This window comes from Lithobates pipiens, unplaced genomic scaffold, assembly GCF_037356315.1.
Source record: "Lithobates pipiens isolate NorthernLeopardFrog02 unplaced genomic scaffold, aLitPip1_a1.2 Scaffold_22, whole genome shotgun sequence".
Lineage (NCBI taxonomy): Eukaryota > Metazoa > Chordata > Amphibia > Anura > Ranidae > Lithobates > Lithobates pipiens.
The window spans coordinates 198,002,363-198,025,984 of NW_027507784.1; the positions used below are offsets into that span (position 1 = coordinate 198,002,363).

Genomic DNA, 23,622 nt, shown 5'->3' on the forward strand with positions numbered 1-23,622 from the left:
CTCGAGTCTTGCAAAAGGAGATCCTGTCAAGATGGGACAAATCTCCATTGTCCCCGCATTGTCAACTTCGAATGAGCCAGTTAGTCAGGGACTCTCTACTTTGGTCGTCGGCTCTTCAGTCCTGAATGTCATTCCTTTCTCTTCATTGGACAGTGATTACAAAGGACGCCAGCCTGACCGGTTTGGGAGGGAGTTTGGGGCGTACAGTCAGTCTAGGGTCGGTGGATCCAGGAAGAATCCCACCTGCCGATCAACGTGCTGGAACTTCGGGCAATCAGGCGGTGCCTCTCCACATGGTCACAGAGGCTGCGGGGGCGTCCGGTCAGGATCCAGTCGGACAACGCCATGGTGGTGGCGTATGTAAACCATCAAGGAGGAACAAGGAGCTTGGCTGCAACACTGGAGGTCACTCACATCCTGCATTGGGCAGAGCGGTGCGTGCCGGCTCTGTCGGCCGTGTACATTCTAGGCGTAGAAAACTGGCAAGTGGACTACCTAAGTTGTCAGATGCTGGACCAAGGGGAATGGTCACTACATCCGGAGGTATTTTGGCTTCTTTGACTAAGGTGGGGCACGCCAGATGTGGATCTCCTGGCTTCTGGACTCAATCAGAAGGTACAGAGGTTTGTGGCCAGGTCAAAAGATCCCTGGGCGGACAAGGCAGGCGCGTTGGTGACTCCATGGGGACATTATCGACTGATTTATGCTTTTCACCCACTCAAACTTCTACCACATCTGCTTCGCAGAGTGGAGGCCGAGGGAATTCTGATTGCCCTTACCCTTCTGGAACTGGATGATCACTCTGTAGATTTCATTTGGCTATAGTGAGGTCAGGAAGGGTTTAAGCAGCATTTTCCTGAGATCTAGGGGTTTACTTACTAAAGGCAAATCCACTTTGCACTACAAGTGCACTTGCTGTAGATCGGAGGGGAACATGCACGGAAAAGAAAAAAAATCTGCATTTTAGGTTGCGCATGATTGGATGAAAAAAATCTGCAGAGCTTCCCCTCATTTCAAATCTTTCCCTTAGATCTACAGCGATTGCACTTCCAAGTGCACTTGTAGTGCAAAGTGGATTTCCATTTAGTAAACCCCCTAGTGTTCAGGGGAGATTAAACAGACACCGTGGGGGTTATTTACTAAAGGCAAGTCCAAAATCTGAAATGAGGGGAAGCTCTGCTGATTTTATCATCCAATCATGTGCAAGCTAAAGTGCTATTTTTTTTTCCTTGCATATCCCCCTCGGACCTACAGCGACTGCACTTCCAAGTGCACTTTTAGTGCAAAGTGGAGTTGCCTTTAGTAAATTACAGGAACAAAAAACTCACCACTGACCTTCACAGTGAGGAGCACATGGAGGGCATATACATGTAAGACAAAAACAATTCCATAGCTCAACTCACCAACCGAATGAACCTAACCGTCTGTTAAAAGCAGGGGTTTAGTTAAATAAGTAAATATCCCCTCCCCATGTATGCATGAGGCATAAGGCTAGGTTCCTATCTATGCATTTTCTTTTATTGTGTTTGCAGATCCCCAGAAACGCACTACAATGTAGTTTCCTTTATTTCACATCTATGCAGTTTCCTGCAATGTGGTTTTTGGAAAGGTGCCTTTTTACAAGCAGCGTGGTGTATTTTTGGCTCCATAGGCCTACATGGAATCATATGAAAAATGCATGTGCTCGAGTTTTTGGTATGTTTTCATGTGTGACAACAAACACCTCCTCCAAGAAATATCAACACTTTCCAAAAAAAAAACACAAAATGCCATACATGCATAGATATGAAAGTAGCCTAAAAGTCCATTAGCAGGTCTCTATGGAAATCACAGAGAGCCCAGCTCTAATAAATGCGCTGGTCTCTCCCACACACCATTCTGTGTCTGGGAACCATGACAACCTGACACTGCGTACATCGTGGCCAATCAGCATCGAGGGCGGGCCCCGTGCAGGTCCCTCATCTATACATATTCTTCCGGTATCTCAACAGCGATGTGCGTAGCAATATGGCGACTACCGGAGCCCTAGTCGTGTTGGTTATAACGGGCACAGCCGGAGTGTTGTTGGCCTGGGTCTCCGGCTCGTTCTGTGTATTTGCAGTGACGTTGTGCACGCTTCTGGTGCTCGCACCGCTCTGTCAGGCTGCGAGACCCAGGCATGTATGTGTGCTGGTTCTGGGCGATGTGGGCCGCAGCCCTCGGATGACGTATCACGCGCTGTCATTGGCTAGAAATGGCTTCGACGTCACGCTGGCCGGCTTCCGCGGTAAGGGGAGGAGAGGAGTGATAATGTGAATGGAGTTCCTATAACACGCTGCGATGTTTTATTGTGAAATGAGGTCTGCACTGTGTGTTCACATTTCCTGAGCGCTATTACACCTACAATACAATACATGGAAACTTACCAATCATTACATGTGCTCGCTGCATTCGGCTTTATTTTATTTTTTTCTAAAACTTGGTGTTTACAAGTTAACAACTCCGGACCATTTGGCTGGCCAAAGACCAGAGCACTTTTTGCGATTCGGCACTGTGTCGCTTTAACTGACAATTGTGCAGTCGTGCGACGTGGCTCCCAAACGAAATTGTCCTTTTTTCCCCACAAATAGAGCTTTATTTTGGTGGTATTTGATCACCCCTGCGGTTTTTTTTTTTTGCGCTATAAACAAAATAAGAATGACAATTTTGAAAAAAAAACATTATTTTTTACTTTTTGCTATAATATCCCCCAAAAATATATAACATTTTTTTTCCCTCAGTTTAGGCAGATACATATTCTACATATTTTTCGTAAAAAAAAAAAAAAAATTGCAATAAGCGTTTATTGATTAGTTTGCGCAAAAGTTATAGCATCTACAAAATAGGGGATAGATAGATAGAATAGAGTTTATAAATATATATATATATATATAATTTTTTTTTTTTTTTTTTTTTTTATAGTAATGCCGGCAATCAGCGATTTTTATTTATTTTTATCGTGACTGCGCCATCATGTCGGACAATTTTGACACATTTTTGGGACCATTCGCATTAATATAGGGATCAGTGCAATTAAAATTGCATTAATTACTGTAAAATGTCACTGGCAGTGAAGGGGTTAACACTAGGGGGCAGGGGAGGGGTTAATGTGTATCCTATGTTGTGTTCTAACTGAAGGGGGAGGACAGTTCCCTGCTCAGAGAACCGGAAACTGTGTGTTTACATCAGGGGTGTCCAAACTTTTTTCAAAGGGCCAGATTTGATGAACTGAACATGCTCGAGGGCCGACCATTTTGCCTGACATTCTTTGAACCATTAAAATTCGGTCTAAGTGTGTTCGGCCGAGCACTAATACACTACCCAACAAGAATTCTCATGCCTTTGTGGCTGTGTGTGGTGAAGAGATGAACTCAAGTGTATTATTTGGATACACCGTATTTTTTGGGGTATAACACGCACCTTCACTTTAAGAGGGAAGCTTCAGGAATTTTTTTTTTTAATTTTAAATAAAGAACTGAAGCAAAATAAGGGTCAGTGCCCATCTGCAGACCCACAATTGCCAGGAATGCAGCGCCCACCATTGCCAGGAATGCAGCGCCCACCATTGCCAGGAATGCAGCGCCCACCATTGCCAGAAATGCAGCGCCCACCATTGCTAGAAATGCAGTGCCCACTATTGCCAGGAATGTACCCACCATTGCCACGAATGCAGCCCCACCATTGCTAGAAATTTCCTCACCATTGCTAGGAATGCAGTGCCCACCATTGCTAGGAATGCAGTGCCCACCATTGTTAGGAATGCAGTGCCCACCATTGCTAGGAATGCAGTGCCCACCATTGTTAGGAATGCAGTGCCCACCATTGCTAGGAATGCAGTGCCCACCATTGTTAGGAATGCAGTGCCCACCATTGTTAGGAATGCAGTGCCCACCATTGTTAGGAATGCAGTGCCCACCATTGTTAGGAATGCAGTGCCCACCATTGCCAGGAATGCAGCCCCACCATTGCCAGGAATGCAGCCCCACCATTGCCAGGAATGCAGCGCCCACCATTGCTAGGAATGCAGTGCCCACCATTGCCAGGAATGTACCCACCATTGCCAGGAATGCACCCACCACTGCTAGAAATTCACTCATCATTGCCAGGAATGCAGCCCCACCATTGCCAGGAATGCAGCCCCACCATTGCACGGAATGCAGCCCCACCATTGCACGGAATGCAGCCCCACCATTGCCCGGAATGCAGCCCCACCATTGCCCGGAATGCAGCCCCACCATTGCCCGGAATGCAGCCCCACCATTGCCCGGAATGCAGCCCCACCATTGCCCGGAATGCAGCCCCACCATTGCCCGGAATGCAGCCCCACCATTGCCGGGAATGCAGCCCCACCATTGCCGGGAATGCAGCCCCACCATTGCCGGGAATGCAGCCCCACCATTGCCGGGAATGCAGCCCCACCATTGCCGGGAATGCAGCCCCACCATTGCCGGGAATGCAGCCCCACCATTGCCGGGAATGCACCCACTATTGCCAGGAATGCACCCACTATTGCCGGGAATGCAGCCCCACCATTGCCGGGAATGCACCCACCATTGCCAGGAATGCAGCCCCACCATTGCCAGGAATGCAGCGCCCACCATTGCTAGGAATGCAGTGCCCACCATTGCCAGGAATGTACCCACCATTGCCAGGAATGCACCCACCACTGCTAGAAATTCACTCATCATTGCCAGGAATGCAGCCCCACCATTGCCAGGAATGCAGCCCCACCATTGCACGGAATGCAGCCCCACCATTGCCAGGAATGCAGCGCCCACCATTGCTAGGAATGCAGTGCCCACCATTGCCAGGAATGTACCCACCATTGCCAGGAATGCACCCACCACTGCTAGAAATTCACTCATCATTGCCAGGAATGCAGCCCCACCATTGCCAGGAATGCAGCCCCACCATTGCACGGAATGCAGCCCCACCATTGCACGGAATGCAGCCCCACCATTGCCCGGAATGCAGCCCCACCATTGCCCGGAATGCAGCCCCACCATTGCCCGGAATGCAGCCCCACCATTGCCCGGAATGCAGCCCCACCATTGCCCGGAATGCAGCCCCACCATTGCCCGGAATGCAGCCCCACCATTGCCCGGAATGCAGCCCCACCATTGCCCGGAATGCAGCCCCACCATTGCCCGGAATGCAGCCCCACCATTGCCGGGAATGCAGCCCCACCATTGCCGGGAATGCAGCCCCACCATTGCCGGGAATGCAGCCCCACCATTGCCGGGAATGCAGCCCCACCATTGCCGGGAATGCAGCCCCACCATTGCCGGGAATGCAGCCCCACCATTGCCGGGAATGCACCCACTATTGCCAGGAATGCACCCACTATTGCCGGGAATGCAGCCCCACCATTGCCGGGAATGCACCCACCATTGCCAGGAATGCAGCCCCACCATTGCCGGGAATGCACCCACTACTGCCAGGAATGCAGCCCCACCATTGCCGGGAATGCAGCCCCACCATTGCCGGGAATGCAGCCCCACCATTGCCGGGAATGCAGCCCCACCATTGCCGGGAATGCAGCCACCATTGCCGGGAATGCAGCCACCATTGCCGGGAATGCAGCCACCATTGCCGGGAATGCAGCCACCATTGCCGGGAATGCAGCCACCATTGCCGGGAATTCACCCACCATTGCCAGGAATGCAGCCACCATTGCCAGGAATTCACTCACCATTGCCAGGAATGCAGCCCCACAATTGCAATTGCCAGGAATGCAGCCACCATTACCATCAGTGCAGCCATGGAGGGCAGGATGAGCGCCAAAGACATCCTACAGGAGAATTTCCTGTTTACACAACGGCCCCTTTAAGAGAAAGTCCCGCCTCCTCTGATGGACAGAACAGTCGTCCAATGGCAGAGATGGGACTTCCTATTACAGCTGCCATGTACACAGGAAATTCTCAGCCTGTGTGCATTGCACTCGTCCTGCCTCCTCCCTCCAAGGCAGCTGGACTATATATCTTTTGTGACCCCGGCGCTGGGAGATCGCCGGGGGTCACAAAAGATGTATGTGTTTAAATAGCCAGGCGGGCCGTTCAAAACCGGACCGCGGGCCGCGATTGGCCCGCGGGCCGGACTTTGGACATGCCTGGTTTACACACACAGCTGCCTGCTCTCCGTGTGCCCTGAGCGATCGCGGGAGCCTGACGGCGATTGGGACCACCGGGCACTCGCATCAGCTTGGGGAGTGAACAGGAGCACGCAATTGTACGTTTATGGTAACAAGGGGCATTACATAGGCAGGCTAATTCTAATCAGAACTCGAAAGATGGCAAAACATGTACTGAAAACATTATTAGTGCCATGTGCACAGTGAGGGCATTGTGCAATACATATAAAATAGAATACAATTCTATACAGAACCTACAAATTTCCATTACACAAGGAATGTAAACATCCCTTGTAATAGTAAATCAAGCATGACAGGACCTCTTTAACCACTTGCCGCCCGCCCTATTACAAATTGACGGCGGCAAAGTGGTTTCATAATCCTAACCGGATGTCATATGACGTGATTAGGATTATGAGCCGCTGCGCGCCCCCGGGGGCGCGCATCGCGGCGATCGTTGTTGCGGGGTGTCAGTCTGACACCCGGCAACTACGATCTCGGTAAAGAGTCTCTGACGGAGACTCTTTACCATGTGATCAGCCGTGTCCAATCACGGCTGATCACAGTGTAAATAGGAAGAGCCGGTGATCGGCTTTTCCTCACTCGCGTCTGTCAGACGCGAGTAGAGGAGAGCCGATCGGCTGCTCCTCTGACAGGGGGGGTCTGTGCTGATCGATTATCAGCACAGCCCCCCCGAGGATGCCCACACTGGACCACCAGGGACACCACTAGACCACCAGGGAAAAGGTAATAAAAATCCATAATCCTCCCTAGACCACCAGGGTGCCAGTCAGCACAATGGGTGCCAATCAGTGCCCATAATGGATGCCAATCAGTGGCCACAATGGGCATCACTGATTGGCATGCATTATTGTTTGGCACTGATTGGCATCCATTACTATAACACCGATGCCGCCTATGAGTGCCCACCTGTGCCGCCTATGAGTGCCCACCTGTGCCGCCTATGAGTGCCCACCTGTGCCGCCTATCTATGCCCACCTGTGCCGCCTATCTATGCCCACCTGTGCCGCCTATCCATGCCCATCCGTGCCAGCTATCAGTGCCAATTTGTGCCACCTATCAGTGTCCGTCCGTGTCGCCCATCCGTGTCGCCCATCCGTGCCACTTCATTGGTGCCACATTGGTGCCCATCAGTGCCACCTTATCAGTGCCCATCAGTGTAGCCCCATCAGTGAAGGAGAAAACGTACTTATTTACAAAGTTTTGAAACTGAAACAAAAAAAAACATTTTTTTTTTCAAAATTTTCGGTATTTTTTTATTTGTAGCGCAAAAAATAAAAACCGTAGAGGTGATCAAATACCACCAAAAGAAAGCTCTATTTGTGGGAAAAAAATGATAAAAATTTCATTTGGGTACAGTGTAGCATGACCGCGCAATTGTCATTCAAAGTGCGACAGCGCTGAAAGCTCAAAATTGGTCTGGGCAGGAAGGTGTTTAAGTGCCCGGTATTGAAGTGGTTAATGTGAGATCTGAGGTAAAAAAAGACCTCGGATCTCACATTTACACTTAAAAGCAATACAAAAATAAATGTGTTTTTTTTTTTTTTTTTTTTTTTTTAAATGTTCCCCCCTTTTAAGACCATTGGACGGAAGTGATGTTTGACGTCGCTTCCGTCACCCAATGGCAATGGCCCACTTTCCCTCACGCGGCTACATGTCTCGTCTCGTATGGACCCAATCATCTCCGCCGCTAATAGAGCTGCATAATTCTGCCCAAAATCAGAATCACTTTTTATTTTTTATATTTTTTAGCTTGGAATAAAGATCACAATTCTCGTGGCGTAAAATCTTTCACATTATCCCTTTCACGACTAAGCCTATTTTTGGAATTTGGTGTTTACAAGTTAAAATCCATATTTTTTGCTAGAAAATTACTTGGAACCCCCAAATATTATATATATTTTTTTAGCAGAGACTCTAGAGAATAAAACTGCGATTGTTGCAATATTTTATGTCGCACGGTATTTGCGCAGTGGTATATTAAACGCAACTTTTGGAAAAAGGGACACTTTCATGAATTTTAAAAAAACGAAACAGTAAAAATTACCCCAATTTTTTAGCATAATGTGAAAGATAATGTTACGCCAAGTAAATAGATATGTCACACTTTATAATCGCACGCACTCGTGGAATGACGACAAAGTATGGTACCTAAAAATCTCAATAGGCGACACTTTTTTTTTTTTTTTTTTACGGTTACCAGGTTAGCATTACAGAGGAGGTCTAGTGCTAGAATTATTGCTCTCGCTCTGACGATCGCGGCGATACCTCACATGTGTGATTTGAACACCGTTTACATATGCGGACGCGACTTCCATATGCGTTTTTCTTTGCTCACTTTTATTGCTGTCACAAGGAATGTAAACATTCAATAGGCGGTGACAGGTACTCTTTTTATGGAGGGAGGGGGGGTCCCCCCCCCCATCCCTCCTTTACACTTCAATGTATTCAGATCGTCGAAAACGGCGATTCTGAATACTGTATATGTTTTTAAAACCGGCGCCATTGGCAGCCGAGTAAATGGGAAGTGACGTCATGACGTCGCTTCCGTGTTTACTATTAGGAGACTGGAATGACGCAGATTATGGCATCATTCCAGTTCCTCCCCAGCAGCCGGAGGCATCAGATTGTGAATCGGTGCTCCCGATCGAGCGGGAGCACCGGTAACAGTGGCGAGAGGGGGGACATCCCCTCCCGCTCCTCCGGCATAACAGCGAGCGGCTTTTAGCTGCTTCGGTTGTTATGGCTGGATAGCCAATCGTCCGCTATAAAAAAAACGGTACCGGGATGATGCCTGCAGGTTCGGGCATCATCCCGGTATACCCCCGGAAGCCGAGTGCGCACTACTGCGTATGCTCGGCGGGAAGGGGTTATACAAAAAAAATTACGCTAACTTTACTGGTTAGGTTTTTGTTTTGTTTTTTTTAATTCATTAAAGCAATTTTTTCAAAAAAAATTGCATTTGAAAGACTGCTGCGCAAATACAGTGTGACATAAAATATTGCAACAACCACCATTTTATTCTCTAGCGTCTCTACTAAAAAAAAAATATATATTTATTTTTTATTATTATATAATAATAGTACAATATTATATAATTTTTGGGTGTTCTAAGTAATTTTCTAGCAAAAAGATTTTAACTTGAAACCAGCAAATGTAAGGAAAGGGTTCAGTGGTTAAACTTTCCTCATTTACACACAGAAGTGTATTCCTTTTTTACAATGTTTAGATTTAGTTCCACTGCTAAAGAGTGATGTGATACTTTGCTGACTGCCTGTCAAAAAATAGTGATAACAATTCTTGACGATTGACTGTGAAGCTCTAGCCGCTACCAACGGCTCTGTTAAGACAAGGGGACAACAGTGGGGGGGGGGGGGGGGGGGGGCAGTGTCTCTCCCCCACAGAGACCACATTTATGTGAAAGTGGACCGCCCGCTGTTCAAAAAGATATGGTGGTTTGGCAGCTATCTGCTGCCATAACAACGGTATTCAATGTCAAACATGCTTGTTTACATTAGCATCTCCCCGTTCTTCCCCTCCGTGAGGCGATCGCGGGTCATCGAGTCCGCGGGACCTGCGACCCGACTCACGTAGGCCCCGAGCAGCATGTACGCGCAGTCACGGCTGCAAGTTTAAAGGGATGTACAGGTACACCCATTTGCCCAGCTGTGCCATTCTGCTGATGTACATCGTCGTGCACCGGTCAGGCACCAGATAATCAATACAAGGTCTCAGTTCACCACTCTTCTTCACAAAGAAGAAACCAGCACCAACAGGAGATGAGGATTTGCGGATGAAACCTCGAGAAAGTGCGTCTGCAAGATACTCCTCCATGGCCTTATCCTCCAAGACTGACAAAGTGTAAATCCAGCCACGAGGGGTTATGGCACCATGTTGAAGGTCAATTGGTGCAGTTCGAGCTGTAGAGGGGACTTCTCTTGCACCTGTAGCACTGACATCATGGTTTATTGATGTGATTATACATGCTTTAATGTGAGGTATATGGACATTACTGTGGTTTCGCACTAGAGCCATCTAGTGGCTAAATATGGGTAATGCACCTGTTTATCATTTACCTCAGAACAACCTAAAGACTTGTACAGGAAGTGACCGTTTTGTTTTGGATTCTGAAGGTTGAGCTCGTTAACCAGGAGTCTGTGTGTGACCTACCCATGAACACTCTCTTACGCAGTGCATGCTGGGTAGGGGATATAAGGGACAGCAGCGGCCATTTTAGGTCTCTTGGGACCGTGCTGCCTGCCTGTGCGGATCTGTGAGGAGGTTTCCGGGAGACAGCTGCAGACAGTCACAGCGGATTGCAAACCTGCTTGTTTGCAAGGTGATTTGATGGAGCCTGAGAGCTGGTGATCAGATTGACGAGGCCCAGAGACGCTTATCAGAGTATCGGAGGACCAGATCCAGTCAGCGGAGTGACGCAGAGCATCTGCTCAGCTGATACAGAGGCAAGCTACTGTTGCCAGATCAAAGTCATCGCCCAGAACGCCAAACTAGTTGGTGAGCGGGTTACGGCCCACCATTTTGTTAATTTGCTGCATACAGTTAGACTCACTTACAGGCCACGCTGGAACCTTTTGTTCCACGGAGGCGTAACAGAGCAACTGACATTGCGCAGGCTTAAGGTCTACTTCACTTTAGCGCCCAAGCGTTGTGTATAAGTTCTTGGAGTTATACCTGGAGTACCTTAAGCTAACTCTTACCTACCTTTTGGATTGCAAATATCAGAGGAGGAGTCAACTCTAGCTAGCGAAGAAAGAATATACGGGAGAGAGTACTTTAACCACTTCGCATCCAGGCCAATTCTGACATTTCTCTCCTACATGTAAAATTCATTTTTTTTTTTGCTAGAAAATTACATAGAACCCCCAAACATTATATATGTTTTTTTAGCAAAGACCCTAGAAAATACAATGGCTGTCGTTGCAACTTTTTATTATTTTATTTATTTTTCAAACACGTTTTTTTCAGAAAAAATGCTTCATGCTTTAAAAAAAAAGAAAAAAAAACAGTAAAGTTAGCCCAATTTTTTTACATAATGTGAAAGAGGAAGATATGCCGAGTAAATAGATACCCAACATGTTACTCTTCAAAATTGCACGCGCTCGTGGAATGGCGCCAAATGTTGGTATTTAAAAATCCCCATAGGCACTTTACATTTTTTTTATTGTTAATTTTTTTTTTTTTAGTTTGACACTTTAAAAAAAAAATTTTTAAAAATTTGATTACTTTTATTCCTATTAAAAGGAATGTAAACATCCCTTGTAATAGGAATATGGCACGATCGGACCTATTTACAGTGAGATATGGGGTCAATAAGACCTCATATCTCACTTCTAGGCTGGGAAGCCTAAAAAAAAAAAAAAAAAAAAAACGATCCTGGCTTCCCAGCCAAATGGCGCTGTTAATTTGAATGCAGAGGCCGGGCGTGACGTCATAACATCGCGACCGGCCTCCGAACGATCATAGAGACTCCGGGGACGATCTGGTCCACCGGAAATCTCTATGGTATCATCCGGGGGCCGGCGGATCTTGTGACCGACTCACCAATGGAAGCAGTGAGTCGGTACAAGCACCGGAGGACGGTGGGAGGGGCCGGTAAGAACGATCAAGCGGCGGAACAGCTGCTATGATCGTTCTTATGGTGCAGGGAATCGCCGGCTAAAAATGCCGATATCTAAATGATGTCTGTGGCCTCAGGCATCATTCAGATATTGCGCCACAAAGCCCACGACATTGTTTTGGATCCGAACTAGAACAGCTCGGTACCTTTGTTTCTGTGCCCCTGGCCAAATTAATCCTTAATATAAAAGTGTGCACACTTAAACTCAAACATTGACACATACGTAGTTCAGTATTCAGATAATTCTCCTTTTTTATTTCCTGAACTCCGGCTGATATACAATAAGCCGGATATCTTACTATCAAATCAAAAATTAGATAAGACAGCGTGTACAAACCACAAATTATACAAATTCATTATTGTGACGAAGGATAAGCTTTTTAGCTGGGTCATGTCTAAAAAAGGGAAAAGCAAGCTATCGTAGCTAAAATAGGGTCTTGTTTTCAGCCCCCTTCCTCTTGAGTGTAGTCTCATGTTGCCGAAAACAGGCGCAATCTTTTTTTTTATTTATTTATTTTTTTTTTTTGACGTTGCTCTTTTTTAACCCTTGCAGTTTCGTTCCACATGAAGGGAGAAGCTGGCAGACATCTTAATTATGATTAAATGAGTATGATTAAGGTTGATAACTGATAATGAAAGATAAGCGCTTATATCTATAAGAGTACAAGAAATAGGAATTTCACTTATAACACTCATGATCACATGCATTACAACGTCATATGACGTAGTATGGGCACCAAGTGGTTAATATAAATATATATATATATCTCTATCTCTCTTTCATATTGTATTTGTCTGTTGATTTATATTGTACTGACATCCTACGTTGGGATGGCAGTGCAATCTCTGTAACCACCTGCTTTAATATACTTGCAGTAAAAATATTTCTGCTTAAGTGCCCAGTTGTGTGGCGTGCTGTTTTTCCCCACCAGTTGGAGCCAGAGGATCCTGGGGGTATTATACAGGTACTTTACATTGTTTTATATTGTACTGTATTACATTGCACCACAGCTGTGCCAAGGGGATTGAGTCAAGTTAGTGAGTCATGTAGCAGATGGCTCAGGCTGGGTATTGGCAGGAACCAGGTGGCTGGAGAGCGCTGGGCCGGAACTGAGAACAGGAGCTCCGTGTTGCTGAATCGGCAGCTGAAAGTGTAGCCGGGACGTAAGCCAGAGTGTCATCAACAGCCGGACAGAGCAGGAACCGAGACGTGAGGCAGAGACGGGACACAGGCCAGGTTAGGTACACAGTTGGGCAATGAAACACAGTGACATCAGGCAGAAGTGGAGTCGCACACAAGCCGTGGTCACAAGTAGGCAAGCAGAGGTCAAAGGTTCAGGCAAGCTGGGTCTGGATACAGGAAACTAGTACAGATCGGGTAAACAGGCACTAGCTGAAAAGACCACTCAGCAAAGTGTGCATGTCACTGTCAGGTTTAAATAGGCGGACTGGCGCCAGTGCATGCTGGCTAGCGCTCACGCATGCGCCAGTACATGTCCTTTCTTGTGCACTTCTTGGAATGTCCGTACTTGCACACCACTAAGACCTTGTTACCTGGGTTTTTTCTTACACATGTGGCCGGTGTGGAGGCAAACTTGACCTTTGTCAAAGACATCGCTAAAATCGTGGTACTCCTTCTGCAGGGAGGAGAGTGAAGAGATGCACAGAACCTTGGCTACCTTCTGGAAGCATGTCTCCCTGCATTGTGGTGACCAGGAGAGAACCTCAACACGGAGCCAATCAGAAGAGGGGTTATGCCTCTATAACCAAGGATAACCAATAACCAACGGAAACTCACGTGGGGAAATAACTTGGAATTGGATTATCTCATGGTGAAGAGCCCCTACTGCCATGGACAATGGAACAGTCTCATGAGTCACATGGGCAGGCTGTAGAGGTATGCTGTCAAGAGCCTCATTGGCAAGTGGAGTGTCACGCAGCTGCAGTGGAATAGAGTGCTTCGATACAAAGGCAACATCAATGAACAGGCCTACAGCCTCAGAGTCGATTACAGCTCAGCCCAAGAAAGGGTGACTGAAACCAGGGGCTTATCCTTCTGGATAACTGAGGATTAAACAACGCCACCTAAGGTCTGTCTGTGACAGGACCTCAAGGTCCGGGCGTTCCCTGGACGGGTAGGACAAGACTTCAAAAAGGGACCTGCCTGGCCGCAATAAAGGCACAATCTCTCCCTCCTCCTAAAGGCTGTCTCATCTGCAAAGAGACGTGTGACACCCAAGTGCATGGGTTTACCTGACCGACTCTGTACCAGGAGTCATGGGAGGTGAGGGAGGCACGGGTGGGACTGCAAAGCTTGGAGACAAACATACAGGAGGCTTCAGCAAGCGCTCCTTAACTACTTGCCACCCAGGCCAATTCTGACGTTTCTCTCCTACATGTAAAAATTCATAATTTCTTTTTTGCTAGAAAATTACATAGAACCCCCAAACATTATATATGTTTTTTTTTGTTTTTTTTTTTTAGAAAAGACCCTAGGGAATACAATGGCGGTTGTTGCAACTTTTTGTCTTGCACGGTATTTGTGCAGCAATTTTTTTTGAACTGGTTGTTTTTGGGGGAAAAAAAAACAGTTTTGTCCTTACTGTCGTTACTGGCTACATCGAATGCACACTTCTACTTGCTTCATATATGCAAAGATGCAATTTTGAATGTAGATGATATGTAAACACTGTTTTAAACAACATGATTGTATGAAGGAAATTATGTTCTACGTTTTGAATATTCAGGTATTTTTTTTATACATTGTTAAAATAAAAATACTTTTATACGTTTTTTTTTTTTTTTTTGTAAGTCTCACAGTTCATGCCTATAAAGTCCCGCCCTTTTGAGGGGAAAAGTTTGGAGAATTTGTAAACATCTCTTGTAATAGGAATATGACATGACAGGTCCTCTTTACAGTGAGATATGGGGTAAATAAAACCCCACATCTCATCACTAGGCTGGGAAGCCTGAAATAATAAAAAAAAAAACAATCATGGCTTCCCAGCTGAGGTGGCGCTGTGTGTGGGGTTTTTTTTTTTTTTTTTTTTTTTTTTTTAAATGCAGAGGCTGGGCGTGACATCATAACATCACGCCCGGCCTCCGATCATAGAGACTCCAGCGACCATCTGGTCTGCCCGAAATCTCTCTGATCAACATCCGGGGCCGGCGGATCCTGTCTCTGACTCGCTGATTGTAGCAGTGAGTCGGTAGAAGCACCAGGGTCGGGGACTTTGCCTCCCGTTTAGGACGATCAAGAGGCAGAACAGCCACTATGATCATGCTTATGGTGTAGGGAATCGCCGGCTGAAAACGCCAATATCCGAATGATGTCTGTAGCTACAGGCATCATTCAGATATCCCCGCTCAATGTCCATCATATCATATGAAGGTGGATGGGCGGCAACAGGTTAAAAGGGTCTTTCTCTGAGTCTGGAGTCATTGAGGATGGCAAACGTGATCAACTTCTCCAGCTCAGTGGGTATATCTCGGGCTGCTATCTCTTCCTTGATGGTATCTGAGACCATGAAAAAAAGCAGCCACGAGGGCCTCATTGTTCCACGCAACCTCTGCTGCCAAAGTACGGAATCCAGTGACGTAGTCGGCAACAGTTATCATGCTCTGCTCAATGGACATATGAGACACTTTGCATCAGAAGCGGAGCGTGCGGGAATGTCAAATACCTTTTTAAACACAGCCACAAACTCAGGTTTTTTTTTTTTCATCTCCAATAGAGGGTTTGCCCAGGCCAAGGCTCTCTCAGAAAGCAAAGATATCGCAAAACCTACTTTAGCTTCTGTCCGTGGGAAATGCCTGGGGCAGCATCTCAAAGTTTATCTCAACCTGGTTGAGAAAACCTCTGCATTGGACTGAATTGCCCTCAAATTGCTGGGGAAGCGGAGCAGAACCAGACATACCTACGTATAGAGGTAATACTCGAGGCGGGTGCCTGCACAGTGACTGGAGCAGCAGCAGGGTTGGCCTGCAACATAAGTTGTACCGGGGTGGCCACAGTGGGAGATTCCAGGTGAGCTGTGCGACTCAGGAGCGTTTGTAACCCCATGGCGAACTGATCCATGCGGTGATCCAGTTCATCCAATCTGGAAAAAAATATTACGAACAAGTGGATTGACTGCATCTTCTGAAATCATGGCCTTCGCCTATTGTCAGAAACCATGAAAGCAGACCGAGACAAAAGTACAGTTAAATCCCACTTGTTTAATAATAAAAGTAAAAAGAACAAACTTGGTCAAAACATAGCCAAAGTTCAGTAATCAGAACGGATAGTCAGCTTAGCCAGAAGTCCGGGATCAACGTAGTAAAACGGCAAGCAGGACCTGGAGCCAGAAGGGATGTCAGCAAAGCAAGTCTTTAAACAGGAACGCAGGAGATCGTCTGTGATGTTGACCAAGGTGAAGGCTGAGATCCTCTGGACTGGACAGCTTAAGTAGGCAGGACTGACGAGAAGGATATCATCAACAGTTGAGGATCTGTGGAGAGAGATGTGAGCTGGCAGTTAGCTGACAGCTGAGCAGCCAGCTCAGAGAAGAAAGGGCTGAGACCAAGCCTGACTCAATCACAGCGGGAGCTGGTCACCAGCGGCGCACCCCAGACCAGGAAGAACAAAATCACATACAGGTATGTTATTTCATGCAGAGATGCTTCCCTGCTGCAGTAAATGTATGCGGGCGGTCCAGAAGCGAATACAGGTGGTTAAAAGACAAAAGAGCAACGCCAATCTGAGTGTAGTCATTTTAAATGTACATTTTATTCCCAAATAGTTGCACTCACTAACGGTTGTTTATGGGCATATCATAGGATAGCAACCAGAGAGTGCCACAGGAGTCCAGGGAGTCTTTTGGCAGCGCGGTCCTGTTGAGCTCCATGGCGCCGGTGGTTTCTGGTGTCCCAGGCTTTATCTGTAGGGGCACAGAGGAGAATCATCAGCCGGACGTCACTGTCAGGTGGTTTGCGGTGGGAGGTAACAAGGTGAGGTAATGCGTTCGGAGCATGCATGCTCCTTCCTCAGGCAATCCCGTCGGCCATTTTTAGTGTGGTTATATAGGGCTGAAGCAATGGGGCTTGCCAGTGACATCACTGAGCCTGCCTATAGACTGCAAATAGCCACAACAAAAAGTGTCAAGGGGTGGAACAGGACAGGGGATATCCCTGGAAATTGGTTGGTTTAAAAAGAGCATGAATTGGACACGAGTCTATATAAACGGAGTTTTGAAAAAACGACACACAAATTGACATTAAAATGGGATTAGAAATAATAAAGGTTCAATTTAAAATTTTTAGATAAAGAAAATGTAATTTATGGGAATGGCTATTTAGTTAATCGGTTAATCAGTTACCTGGTATACTGATCAACCAATCAAATCATCTACAAAAAACTGGAATAATGGGGGAAAAAAATAATAATCATAAATACTGATGGGGAAAAAATATTAATTAATAAATAATAAGAGAAGAAAAAAGAAAAAAATGAATAAAATGAGTTGTGTTAGAAAAAAAAAAAAATGAAAAAATTTATGGAAATGAATAATATTATGGCATGGATCACTATATCTATGTCCTGTTAATCTGTGTGTATCTATAAGAAGACATATTGAAAAAACAGGTCTATATGATCAGATAATCGGAACAATAAAACTATACTAATATATATTGTACTTGCTTATGGATGATTCTATTTGTGGATTATTTTATTTTCTCTAGGACTATAGGGATACTGTGAAGGAATATATAATAATAATAGGAAAGGTTATTCGGAGGAATGAAAAGGAACACATCTTTCTACACATACTAAAAATGTATATGTGTGTGTGTATATATATATATATATACACACCTAGCTTGTTCGTGTTTTTTTTTTTTCTCTATATATTATGGGAAAATGATTAAGAGTATACTATATTAAAGTAATACATTTACACATACGCAAAAAACAAACGCACACACTAGATGTGCAGTGTATGAATGCGCAGTACTCGTGTATGAATCTGCACATAATGGGGGGTTTGTAGTGGTTGACCGTATATGGGTAGTTATTAGTTTGCTGGAACATTAGATGAAACTTTGGTTATAAAATAGAGTTGATCTCTGACTTCGTTTAGGCCTCTTGGCGCGAGGGTATCTAGAGTATAGATCCAGAAAGTCTCACTTTCGCAAAGACTCTTGAATCGCGCTGCCACATATCTGTTCCACAACCCAAACTCAAAGTCCAATAGTGGAACACTGATGGAAGGTTTTAAAATGTTTGTAGATAGTTGGGTCAGAATCCTCCTCGATAGACCTTCTGTGCTCTCCAAACCTTTTTCGTAAGGTCCGGATGGTGTGGCCTACATAATGTACATGGACAGGTTACACAGTAAACTACGAATTCGATAGAATTCATTTAAGGAATACGTTTTCCCTTTTGTGGCAAAACTTTTTTCACGGTGTGTCACAAAACTACAAGTCCAGACATTGTAGCTTTTTACATTGGTACATGCCTTTTGATGGATAAAAATGTGAGGGATGGTGTGTGTTTTTGTGAGTTTTTTGATACAGGTGCTTGCAGCAGCTCTATTCACTTTTATTCTTTATTTGTTTTTTGTCAGTTTTTATTAAATTTCTAGTTCACACATTTGCCTAAATTTGTCGTAGCAGTGCACGTCTACCTTATTAGATTTTCAAACATCAGTACCATGTACAAGTACCCTAGATGCCCTTTTATTTACCTTTTATAAAGCTGATCTCCATGTTTCCTGTCACATTAAAATAGTTAGTTAGTTTGGACCAGCTTTGTCCATACTATTTCCTTCATGAAGTGCTGCACTGGCTCTCAGCATTTTAGTTACTGCATATAACTTCAGCTACATACAGTACACAGTTCTGGATTCTGACATCCATCTCACAAGCTTTAAAAAAAAAAAAAGTTATTACTACAGGCTACATGACTGCAGGTGCGGGTCTGCGTGTAAATTTCACAATTTGTTTTTTTTTTGCACCTGCAGCAAAAAAGCTTTGCTGTTAGTAAAAGTGCGGGTGCCTTTTGGTACCCCCACAAACAGGAAGCCAGAGTGCAAGCGCGGCTGCAGGGAAACCGCATAGATGTGAACGTAGCCTTAAAGCAGAGTTCCACCCATTTCTGTGTTTATTAAAAGTCAGCAGCTAAAAATTGTAGTTGCTAACTTTTAATAAACAGACCCTCACCTGCCCCCCATGGTCCAGCAATGTGCCCGCCCAAACCCAATGCTTCGCTTCTCTCCTTCTCCCCACGGGGTTGCAAGTGTGGGCCCCCGGCTGTGGCGGCAAATGAGTGAGTCGTGCTGTGCGTTCTGAATGGCCAGGCTAAGATTGCACGGAGGGAGGAGGAGAGGAGAACTTGTGTTTAGTGCCATGCGCAAAAAGTGGGAGCTGGGTACCTGTCCAAAAAAAGACATGCCCCCCCCCCCCCCAGAAAAAATGACATGCCAAATGCGGCAAGAGATAAAAGATCAGACTCGAGATAAAACTACAATTGTACAATTTTATATGCATGTGCGTGGGAGTTTTCTTCCTGGCAAGGTCTGGCGTCTGCTGGACTTTCAGCCGAAAATCCTCTGTGCGCATGCACCGCTCAAGTCAGCGGCTTATTGCCAGGGGAATATCTCCTAAACCGTACAGGTTTAGGCGATAAGGCTTACCTGTAGTTAAAAAGAATATTATAGGCTTACCTGTAGGTAAAAAGAATATTATAGGCTTACCTGTAGTTCAAAGTAAAAAATTTGACTATACAACCGCTTTAAATAAATCTTTTTGGAAAAAATAAAGGCTCCAATTTTTTTTTTTTTTTAAATCAAAAATGACGCTTGTTATATTTGCCTGCTCAGTCAATCACAGCCCCGCTCCCTCCTCAGTGGCTGTGATTGACAGCAGTGGGAGCAAATGGCAGCTGCTCTCATACACATTTCTGACACATGTGGTTAGATCCAGATGATCAGTCTTGGATGCAATCTGTCTGCTGCCAGGGCCACCCATCTGTTCCTTACCATAAGCAACCGCTGGATGTTCATGCGAAAGCTGCGGCTCCTCCTTTTATCGCCTTGTACAAGCTTCCTGGCTGCAGTTGTTTGCATACAAAAGTGATCCCAGCCTCAAAGAACCCGCTGCTTCTTCACAACGAGCAGAGAAAACTAGAGAGAACCTGCTGATTCTTGTCACGAGAATCTCCTGTATGCCCCTAATTGCCCACGTGAATGCTGCATAATCGTAAACATCAGAAATGGTCATTGAATGACCATTAGTGACATTTTTCATGCCATTGCCCTTAGTCCTAAGGCCTAAGATTAAAGGATAACTAATACAAAAACAAAAATATTTCAGCTTACCGGTCCTTACACATGGTAACTACACTAGTTGTAAGAACTTTTTGCTCAAGTACAGAAAATAACTGTTCGTCTTGACAGAAATTGTTTCTTGTCACTTTTTGTGAGATGAACTGAAAGCAAAACAATCTTTAGTTTTGTCTTGCAAACTACTGTGCCCACCAGTCTTCATGTAATGTAGATGAACAAAGGTAAGTAGACTCATTTTAAAATTCTGCACTTCTACCTAAACAACCCTCCAATCCCAGCAGCTGTATAAATATCTTAAAATAAATTTGCAAAATATCATACGCAAAGGATGCTGTGCTGCCCAAAAAAGCCAACTTATTAAATCTCCTCCACAATAAAACAATTCAGTTATATTCAAACCTAAAATGCTCAGCACTGGGAACATGACAGTGTTAGTGTGTATTGAGTGCCACACCATCACACTTCCTGCTCTGTGTGTGGCAGTCCCTATTGTGCATGCTGATGTCACAGTACCTTAGTCCCACTGAATCATCTACTTGGACCTCTCCTGATGACGTGTGAATAGATGAAACTCGCTGGGTGGGGCTAAGGTACTGTAACATCTGCTCTCCACTGTGTTACCTAAAAGGCACAACCGATAGGTTGGTTTAGTCGGTAATGGTGAGGCATGAAGAAGCTACTTTGGTTCTGTATTTTAAGTTGACAAAAATTTCTAGAAAAGATTTCCTTTTGCTTTAGCTTATCATAGGCAGACTGCACAGATTTTTATATTGTGGATGGTACGATGGCTTTTGAATGTCAATTGGCTGTGCCAATAATAACTGTATTCTATTCCCCCCCCCCCCCTTTTTTTTCCTCACAGAAACGGATCCTCTCAAAGATGTCATGAACAACAAGAAAATAAAAATTCACCAGATATCTGACTTCAAAGGCATGGCAGGTAATTCCTGCATGAATGAGTGTGTTGCAGGACTGTTATTGATCCATACAGCTAAAACTGGTACTATAATGATGTGTTTAAAAACATGGAAAAAGAAAAGGATGTTTCCTCCGGATGGGTAATCAACTTGTTCTATTTTGCTGTTATCATTTAATACTTTCTAAACTATGACTTTCTTTGTTTTGTTTTTTTAGGTTGTCCAAGGATATGTCGGTATGTTTTAAAGGTCATGGTGCAAGCAATCCAGCTGTTTTGGGTACTAATGAACATTGATCCGCCATCTTATATCCTCCTTCAGGTAAAGGTGATATCACACTTGAAAGATATGAAAATGTTCAGGTAAACCTACCTTCCATATACAGTAGATATACACAAAACAAATTTAAGGCTGAGTTCATACTGGCATTAAGAGCAGACGCTTTGGAGGGATTTGACAGGCATTAAAAACACCCCTCAAAAGCTTATGCACAAGATATAATAGACAGCACATTGTGCTGTTCATACTAAGCGTTGGCGTTGCAACGCTTCAAAATTGAAGGCTCATGTCGAGTCATGACTAGCCTTTAAACGCCTCCCATTCAAGTCTATGGTAACTCTCTGGCAAGCGTTTTCGGAACGTTAAAATTACTTTTCATTGTGGAGCAGTTTTAACGCTCATCAAAGACTACGAAACTGTGCATAGGGCATTTAGGGAGCATTTAACGCTTGTAAAAATCCCCAAAAAGCTCATTGACACCTGTCTGGTGCCCGTACTAATGCCATACAAACACTATAGGAGCGTTTGTTGAGCATCAGTAATTTAGTCTTAAGCCTCATACACACGATTGGACTTTATACAAACTTTCCCGTGGATTTTTGTACAAAGGGCGTTGGCCGTGAAGTTGTTAAGCATACACACGACAGGACTTTTATCAACCAACTTTCACCAAATCGCGTGGTTTTTCTGCGTTTACCGCCACATTTTGGTCAGCTTCTGTATTGTTGTCTGATCTTTTGCATTGGTTTTGAGCATGCGTGTTTGTACTTTGTACAAAAGTCCTATGGTTTTCTGGACACATGACCGCACTTTGCTCGATGAAAAACAAAAAAGTTTGTCCGATGGAGCGTACACACGGTCGGATGTTGCCTTAAAACAACTAATTTGCATGTTTGTTGTCAAAAAGTCCGCTCGTGTGTATGTGCCTTTAGTAAGTGTGAACAAGCCCTAAAACTAATGTTTATGACATTTTATTTTAATCCGCACAAAGGACAGTACTTGCATTGAGAAGTGTCCCTTTTGCTGCTGGCTGCTTTCTTTGTTCATATCTTTAGTCTTCTTTCCCCCCAGCATACTCCTGAAGCAGTAATCTCCTGGTGCTTGAGGGGTTACCACAAGCCATGGGACATATTATAGGCACTTGTCAGGCATGCAGAATATTCCTACCCATGCCTTCCCTCCTCCATTTATAGAAGCTGTACTATAGCTTTCAGCAATGAAAAATGCTCTATGAATGGAGGATGGGTGGATGAATGAAAGGTCTGCCTCCTTTTTATTGTGGGAAGCTATAGTGCATCTTCATTAAGAAGAGGAGGGGGGCAGAAAGGGCTTGCCTAGTCTGCACTCTTGACAATTGCCTATGACCAGTCCAGGGGCTCAGATTACCACTTCTAGGGTATATAGGGGGGCAGAGGTCTAAAGATTTAAATGAAGAGAGCACCCACCAGTACAAGGGACACTTCCCATTCAATGTAAGGACCGACTGTCCCTTGTGCTGAATAAAAAAAAAAAAAAAAAAAAAATTAAACTTTAATGCAACTCTGTCCTTCATTAATACATCAGTGTATTATTTAATATAAAACAGGGAATCTTGCAATCCCCCATACAGCAGAAACAGGACAGCTGTTCAGGTGTGCCACGTTCAAAGGTGTGGATGAGGAACATTCTGATAGGAGGCAAGAGCAGAGAAAACAGACGAGTGGCCTCATTGTTCTGTTTCTCTTTTTCAAATCGGTTAGAACACTGGTAAAATGTCTCCCATATATGTATTTTATTGGCTGTTTGCATGGAGTTTAAATTTAAATGTTTGATGCTTTCTATGGACAATTAATTGTTAGACACCAGCAGGCTGAATCCAGTACTTAGATATGCCCACAAAATATACAGTTTGGGTCTTTTTTTAATTAAATGCCACCCTCATCCTCCTAAACATGTGTGTTTTGAAGAACTTTTTTGCTGGTCACGTGATGTGCAGGGTCCTCTTCTACAGCACTTAGTGGACCTCGACGCAGATAGTGGCGCTGTTGTTATGACTAATGCTAGCCATACACCTGCTGAAAAATCGTTCAGCCGAAGTTTTCCAAATCTTTTTTTTTTTTTCTTCGGCTCAAAAACATAACAACCGATTTTTGATTTGTGCCCATTAACTGGACGATAAACTAAGAACCTGTCCAAATGACAGATAACGTTTTTTAGTCTAGTGTATGGCCACCATAACACTAACAGCACCACTCTCTGTATCGTTCCGTACTGTCCAATGCCAAGAGAAGAGTGAAGCAGAAAAAGGACCCTGTG

At 44.8% G+C, this 23,622-nt stretch overlaps 1 protein-coding gene across 2 annotated transcripts in view; it reads left to right on the forward strand.

Moving 5' to 3' along the window:
- Positions 1-1,956: 1,956 nt before the first annotated feature.
- The window catches only part of ALG1 (ALG1 chitobiosyldiphosphodolichol beta-mannosyltransferase), a 94,247-nt gene continuing 72,581 nt past the window's right edge, over positions 1,957-23,622 (forward strand). The window contains exons 1-3 of one of the 2 annotated variants that reach the window (XM_077448815.1): positions 1,957-2,266; positions 20,994-21,071; positions 21,266-21,369. In XM_077448815.1, the coding sequence (XP_077304941.1) occupies positions 2,008-2,266; positions 20,994-21,071; positions 21,266-21,369 (441 nt within the window). In that variant the 5' untranslated portion in view covers positions 1,957-2,007. Of the gene's footprint in view, positions 2,267-20,993; positions 21,072-21,265; positions 21,370-23,622 lie in introns of those variants that run through there. The other variant, XM_077448816.1, reaches the window with a different exon arrangement.